Here is a 7,522-nt window from a genome sequence, read left to right as displayed (position 1 = left end):
TATCCTCTTGTGATTACAATAATTTTGACAATTGAGTATTTATTTATTATAATTAATTATAATTACACTATCCTCTAGTGTTTAAAATAGTTTTGACAATTGAGTATTAATTTAATTATAATGAACTTAAACTGTACTATTCTGTAGTGTTTACAGACCCCTTTAAATTCAGAAGTTAAAACTTAGTTAATTAATTGAATGAATGAATATTTATTTACTCTTTGTAAAAGAACAAATCCCTTTTATAACATGGTTTACTCCCTAAATGAGTGACATACTTTAAATTTATTTACCATCGTCAAATACTATACTCTGCTGCTTACAATAGTGTTGACAATTTCCAATTTAAAAGTTATTAAGCTGTAATTAACATAAATTTGGAAACTAATGACGAAAGAAAACATCTATAAAAACATGTAAACGTGCTAGTTTTATGCGTGGAAAGAAAGTGAAAATAAAAAATCCTAATTGAAGCAAGTGTTCCGAATATCCTATGACTAAAGTTAAACGAAGGACCTTCTTGTATTACGCGAAGCGTTAAAACCCAACGCAAGCGACTCGACTCGTCATTGTAACGTTTGATGCAATTATCCGATCCCAGCAACTGTCATAACCACTTTAACATCTATCGCCATTTCACGACTCGTACCCCGAATCAGTTCCGAAGTAACTATTTCATCGAATGCAACAACGCCACCTGCTGAAACATTGCGCTTAAGGGAGTAGAACCCTAATTGTTTGGTAGGGTGCGCCATAGCTTCTCTCTTTTCTCGCTCATGGCGCTAGTCTAGAACGATGGTAGAAACACCGAATTCTTCTAATAGAGCAAGCGTGCTCTCCCTGAAGAGGTTTTCTCACTTGAAACCTTTATTGTTTCGTATTTAGTGTTTAATTTTTAAATGCACCCCTAATTAACAAATAAACAACAATACCCGAGCTATAAATTAATTATTTTCGTTATAGTTATTCACATATAATTTCTTAATAATGAGGTACTTGGTTTTAGATTCACGAAATGCATTCTAGTAGATATGAGAAATTAAAGCATTAACAAAGCGGGGATACTTTGAGTGGGATAATTTCTCAACAACTATTGTATTTCATACTACGTATAACACGTGGTTAGATAAATGAGGGGAGGAAATTATGTATTTCCCCAAATTCCTGAAAAGGTTATACTCCCTTTAAAACAGCCATGACACTGAGGCGAAATCGGTCGATTGCCAACTTGTAGTATGACCAAGTGTTATTATCGTAATGCAGACGTAACAATCGTCCCTGCGACCTTCGACAGAGATAAAATTGGGGGGGGGGGAGGCGTAAACTTTCGTCATAAAATACGAAACGCGAGAAATTATGGTTCGTGTATATAAGGGCGAGAACGAAGAGACAACAACAAATATCTATCATCATAACGGTTTGTTTCTACCTTCCGATAACCATGATGCTCAAATTAGTTTTCGCGTTATTTTCATCAATTTTTGTCGTTGCAACGGCCGACGAGGCCACTTATGTTTGCCACCGTAAGTTATTTAAGAAATTACTTAACTCAGATATTACGTTAAGATGTTATGAAATTAAATTAACCCAGATATTCAGTTTAGATGTTATGAAATTAAATTAACTCAGGTATTAACTAATATCAGATAGTAATTCATGATTAGAAATGATTTAACTCAAATAGTAATTCATTATTAGAAATAATTTAACTCAAATAGTAATTCATGATTAGAAATGATTTAACTCAAATAGTAATTCATGATTAGAAATGATTTAACTCAAATAGTAATTCATGATTAGAAATGATTTAACTCAAATAGTAATTCATGATTAGAAATGATTTAACTCAAATAGTAATTCATGATTAGAAATGATTTAACTCAAATAGTAATTCATGATTAGAAATGATTTAACTCAAATAGTAATTCATGATTTAACTCAAATAGTAATTCATGATTCGAAATGATTTAACTCAAATAGTAATTAATGTTAAGAAATTAATCAGACTCAGATATTAATCATGTTAAGAAATTAATCAGACTCAGATATTAATCATGTTAAGAAATTAATCAGACTCAGATATTAATCATGTTAAGAAATTAATCAGACTCAGATATTAATCATGTTAAGAAATTAATCAGACTCAGATATTAATCATGTTAAGAAATCAATCAGACTCAGATATTAATCATGTTAAGAAATTAATCAGACTCAGATATTAATAATGTTAAGAAAATAATCAGACTCAGATATTAATCATGTTAAGAAATCAATCAGACTCAGATATTAATCATGTTAAGAAATTAATCAGACTCAGATATTAATAATGTTAAGAAAATAATTAACTACAATATTGATTAATGGCACTTCTATTAATTAGTACTAGAAACTAATATCAACGCAACCAAGGGTGTTATTGCTTGTAACACAGAACTTCCCGAAAGAGTAATTAACGAATTAAGTTAATAATAAGTTTAAATGAAATTAATTGTTTAATTAATTATAAGATTTTCGCCGCTGCCGAAAAATGCAGGAAGGAAGAAGGAGTTGAATGGATTGACATACCTCCAAAGGAGTGCATGGACTCAGCTTTTGCCATAAGGGTAATATTACTTGGAAATTGTTTTTAAATCTACCGTATTTTAAATTTATTTCCTTTTTTAACAGTACGCAGAGTGTCAATTGAAGGAAATAAATGCTTCGGGCGTAAGTTCATGTTTTACATTATAATACATTACACATTATTCATTAATTCTTACGAAATATTCCTTCATAATCCTTCATAACTAATAAATATTTATATTAAATATAAAATATTAAATATTAATTATTTTTATTATTTAGTTATTTAATAATTAGTGAATTAACATAATTATAATTTTTAAAATTAATTATTTTTATTATTAAGTTATTTAATAATTAGTGAATTAACATAATTATAATTTTTAATATTAATTATTTTTATTATTTAGTTATTTAATAATTAGTGAATTAACATAATTATAATATTAAATATTAATTATTATAACAGTGCATCTTAAAACAGCCAAAACCAGCAATATTTTTCGAAAGCTGATTACATTATCGTTTGTTTTGGAAATAAGGTATTGACTTCTGTTTATTGATAATTAAATTCCTTATACGTAAAACCATGATATGATTTTATTAAAGGTAGAATTTCGATTTCGATGTCATTTTAGTGTTCTCCTTAAGGGTTTTAATGATATTTGAAAAAACCAAAGATATTAAGCTTTGTGAAATTTTGCTCCTTCTATTTTCTCTCTGGTTCCTGTCCAAACATTCTCTCTTGGCTCACTCCAGTAGTAACCAATTTAAATATCTACCCGCAGGGAAGACTACCCTTTCATTTAAAAACTTCAATTTGCAAGTGAATATTTAGTTTTTAAATAAAATTAATTAATTTTATTATTTATTAATTCCTTAATTAATATGAATATTATTTCATAATTCCTTAATAAATCTGAATATTGATTAATTTTATTATTTATTAGTTCCATAATAAATATGAATATTGATTAATTTTATGTTTTATTAGTTCCTTAATAAATATGAATATTGATTAATTTTATTATTTTTTAATTATTTAATATGAATATTGAATACTTTTATTATTTATTAATTTATTTAATATGAATATTGATTAATTTTATTATTTATTAATTCCTTAATATGAATATTGATTAATTTTATTATTTATTAATTCCTTAATATGAATATTGATTAATTTTATCATTTATTAATTCCTTAATTGTGAATATTGATTAATTTTATTATTTATTTATTCCTTAATATGAATATTGATTAATTTTATTAATAATTCCTTAATATGAATATTGATTAATTTAATGATTAGTTGGCTAATATTAATATACAATCCTATTTATATATCATCAATTAATAATGTTTGTCATTTAGGGTCCAATGACAGATGCCGAAGCGAGAGTTATGTTGCATTATCGAGTAAGCCTTGATTTAATAATTAAAATATCACGAATAATTAATGTATTAATTTTTAATTATCAGGGCTGCAATTTAGACGCTATCCTGGGAGCTACGGCGCCAGATTCCGCAAATAACGCCAAGAAATAACTGTTCCATCAACTTGTCAGTAATGCTAATTCAAGAACCTATCCAGAACTTCAAGCTTTTTCATAATTTTAATGTAATAAATGGATAAAATATTAAATGATTCGAAAGATTGTGAATGTATATTTCTTAAAGAATAAATCTATAATACGTTTACATTTAGTTTGTAATAAATTTGGGGCTGTTTTTGTCAAATTTAACGAACATTAAGTATACTACTATTTGCCATGTTGAACAGCTGTCATCATGTACGTCATCGTACCATAAAGCAAACGCTAGAAAAAGAAGGAACTATTCGAGTGACAGGATTATTGACGTATTACGGGAAATCATCACTTTTAAATTAGCTAGCACGAAGAAATAGTCTCTCACAACTGGATCAAAAATGATGCTTCAAGTTGAAATCGCGTTTATTCCGTTTCTGTTAGTCTTCGCTTCCGCCGATGAAAGATCTTACGCCTGTTATCGTAAGTTAAAGAACTAAGTAATTAACATAAGACTTATTAATCATTGGAAACATTACTAGAATACTTAACTAATTTTGAAGCTGTCCAAGGAGCTGTTGCCTGCCAAAATGTTATGCCAAAAAGAGTAATTACTTAAAAGTTTTAATTAAGAGTTAGTTAGGATACCGAATAAAGTATTATTATTATTATTAAATTATTAAGATACTAAATTAAGCATTAATGTCAAATAAATTAAGGTACTAAATTTAGAATTAATGTCAAATTAATTACGATACCGAATTAAGGATTAATGTAAAATTATTTAAGATACTGAATTAAGGATTAAGGTCAAATTTATTAGGATACTGAATTAAGGATTAATGTCAAATTTATTAAGATACTGAATTAAGGATTAATGTCAAATTTATTAAGATACTGAATTGAGGATTAATGTAAAATTTATTAAAATATTGAATTAAGGATTAATGTCCAATTTATTAAGATACTGAATTAAGGATTAATGTCCAATTTATTAAGATACTGAATTAAGGATTAATGTCAAATTTATTAAGATACTGAATTAAGGATTAATGTCAAATTATTTTAGATACTGAATTAAGGATTAATGTCAAATTATTTTAGATACTGAATTAAGGATTAATGTCAAATTATTTTAGATACTGAATCAAGGATTAATGTCAAATTATTTTAGATACTGAATTAAGGATTAATGTCAAATTTATTAAGATACTGAATTAACCATTAATACTAAATTAATTTTAGTTTAATTAACCTAATTAAGAATTGATGAAACGTTGAGAGATTTAACAAAACATTAATAATAATATAAATATAAATATAATATAAGAAATAATGTAAAGATTACAAGTGTAGTGCCAGAAAAGGGTAATTAGTGAAAATGTTAAATAGGAATTAACTAAAAACATTAAGAGACCTAAATAAGAATTAATGTAAAAATAATCAGATTCTAAATTAAGATTTAATATATAATTAATTCAGATCAATTAAAAAAAATTTTAAGCAATTTATTATCAGAATGACTTTTTAGATTTATTTACGAAATAGTTTAACGTTAATTATTTAATTTACTATAAGATATTCCATGCTGCTGAAAAATGCAGGCAAGAAGAAGGAATCGAATGGATTAAAGTGATACAAAAACAATGTACAGACAGAGACTTCAACGTCAGAGTAAGAGGGAAATATAGAATGCTCATTATTTAAAAATAAAATTCATGATTAATTCATTTTATACAGTTCAGTCAGTGTCAACAGAAGGTATTAAAAGCTACAGGTGTAAGTCTTATTTTTGTGCAATAAGATTTTAGATTTTATCACATATCAGGGCCGGATTAAGACTTTATGGGGCCTAGAGAAATAATTGAGAAATGGAAGGAAAATTCATTTTGCTGCCAGATTTAGTATGTCGTCAGGGGCTAGACGGCAGTCCGTCAGAGAATGTGACAATCAAACGTTTTTGGTTCATAGGGGTGGACGCATTTACTAAAATTACTCCGGAAAATATTTTGTGAAAAGCAAATGATTAAAGTTTTGTACTTTTACTTTTTTTCGATCCCTCTTGGTGCCCCTTGTAGGCTTGGTGCCCTAGGCCCAGGCCTATTCGGCCTATTGGTTAATCCAGCAATGTAATTAACATCGTGATGTATTCGTTGACTTAATTATTTAACTATCATTAATTAACTATCAATAATTATATAACTATCATTAATTAACTATCAATAATTATATAACTATCATTAATTAACTATCAATAATTATATAACTATCATTAATTAACTATCAATAATTATATAACTATCATTAATTAACTATCAATAATTATATAACTATCATTAATTAACTATCAATATTTATTTAACTATCACGAACTATCTGAATTAAATAAAGAACTATCATTAATTAATTCATTCATTAATTTATCTCAGGGTGCCATGACCGCCGCCGAATCCAGGAATATGATCGCTTATCGTGTACGCTACGAAACAACGCAATTATTTCCACTCAAATTTATTAATATTTTTTAAACTAAATATAAAATTTACAGATTACTCTTAGTGCGTCTTTACTAGCAACAACATCATTAATACCTACAAACAACGTTCTGAAAAAATCGGTAGGAAATGAAACACAAGACAATTAGAACGCTCCTACTTTTGAGACTGTTGGCGCCATCTGTTGCGACTTCGGGCTCTAATGGCGTTACCACCGTGAAAGGTTCTAATCCTTTGATAAATTGTTACTGTTCAATTATAAAATCGAAAGTAATAATCAACGCTAAAAGCAGATAATAAAATACAAATTTATCATACTCAGAATTGCGATCATTTCCCGTATTCAATTTAGAAAGCTGCAGAGACCAAATTTACTGATACGTTTCAAAAACCCGAATTAAAAATGCCTCTGATCAGTTGAAATGAGTAATATTGGTTGACCTACTAAAATTCTGAATATTTCCGTTTCCGAAATTCTTTTAGTTTTAGTTTCGAAATTCCGTCCGAAACGAAATTTAATAAGCAATAAACTCCGAAATTTAGCCCTCTTAAAATATCCTCCCGATTCCGCTCCCAAATTTGACCCTTTTTAAAACACTTTCTATTCCTCTCCGAACTTCTTTAAGACGCTACCGATTCCGCTCCAAAATTAAGTCTTTCTAATATACTTTTCCTATTCCGCTCCGAAATTTCACCTTTCTAATACACCCTTCCTATTCCGCTCCGAAATTTCGCCTTTCTAATACACTATTCGGATTCTGCTCCGAAATTTAGCTGATCTAAAACACCCTTCTTATTCTGCTCACAAATTTCGACTTTTTAATACACCCTTCCTATTCCGCTCCGAAATTTAGCAGATCTAAAACACCCTTCCAATTCCGCTCCGAAATTTCGCCTTTCTAATATACTTTTCCTATTCCGCTCCGAAATTTAGCT

The 7,522-nt window shown here is 27.8% G+C and overlaps 2 protein-coding genes across 2 annotated transcripts; both read left to right on the top strand.

The window, feature by feature from the left end:
- Positions 1–1,363: 1,363 nt before the first annotated feature.
- LOC149951766 (uncharacterized) lies at positions 1,364–4,220 on the top strand. Its single transcript, XM_090170109.1, has 6 exons — positions 1,364–1,523; positions 2,381–2,445; positions 2,508–2,603; positions 2,668–2,706; positions 3,937–3,981; positions 4,045–4,220. Exons 1-6 carry the CDS (start codon positions 1,442–1,444, stop codon positions 4,108–4,110), a joined length of 393 nt encoding a protein of 130 aa, XP_090026235.1. The 5' UTR covers positions 1,364–1,441; the 3' UTR covers positions 4,111–4,220.
- Positions 4,221–4,492: 272 nt separating this feature from the next.
- LOC149951765 (uncharacterized) lies at positions 4,493–6,779 on the top strand. The gene is made up of 6 exons (XM_090169664.1): positions 4,493–4,574; positions 4,634–4,698; positions 5,670–5,765; positions 5,832–5,870; positions 6,521–6,565; positions 6,640–6,779. Exons 1-6 carry the CDS (start codon positions 4,493–4,495, stop codon positions 6,733–6,735), a joined length of 423 nt encoding a protein of 140 aa, XP_090025790.1. The 3' UTR covers positions 6,736–6,779.
- The last annotated feature ends 743 nt before the right edge of the window (positions 6,780–7,522 follow it).

Source organism: Leiobunum rupestre, chromosome 3, assembly GCF_980474605.1.
Source record: "Leiobunum rupestre chromosome 3, qqLeiRupe1.1.hap1, whole genome shotgun sequence".
NCBI classification, from domain to species: Eukaryota; Metazoa; Arthropoda; class Arachnida; order Opiliones; family Sclerosomatidae; genus Leiobunum; species Leiobunum rupestre.
Note: the sequence above shows the minus strand (reverse complement) of the source record. Positions and strands in the feature narration are given on the sequence as shown.

Coding starts and splice junctions, on each gene's coding strand:
- LOC149951765 (XM_090169664.1), top strand. CDS start 4,493: ATGATGCTTCAAGTTGAAATCGCGTTTATTCCGTTTCTGTTAGTCTTC. Junction 4,699..5,669: donor AAAATGTTATGCCAAAAAGA/GTAATTACTTAA, acceptor ATTTACTATAAG/ATATTCCATGCTGCTGAAAA. Junction 5,871..6,520: donor AGGTATTAAAAGCTACAGGT/GTAAGTCTTATT, acceptor AATTTATCTCAG/GGTGCCATGACCGCCGCCGA.
- LOC149951766 (XM_090170109.1), top strand. CDS start 1,442: ATGATGCTCAAATTAGTTTTCGCGTTATTTTCATCAATTTTTGTCGTT. Junction 2,604..2,667: donor ACTCAGCTTTTGCCATAAGG/GTAATATTACTT, acceptor CTTTTTTAACAG/TACGCAGAGTGTCAATTGAA. Junction 3,982..4,044: donor GAGTTATGTTGCATTATCGA/GTAAGCCTTGAT, acceptor TTTAATTATCAG/GGCTGCAATTTAGACGCTAT.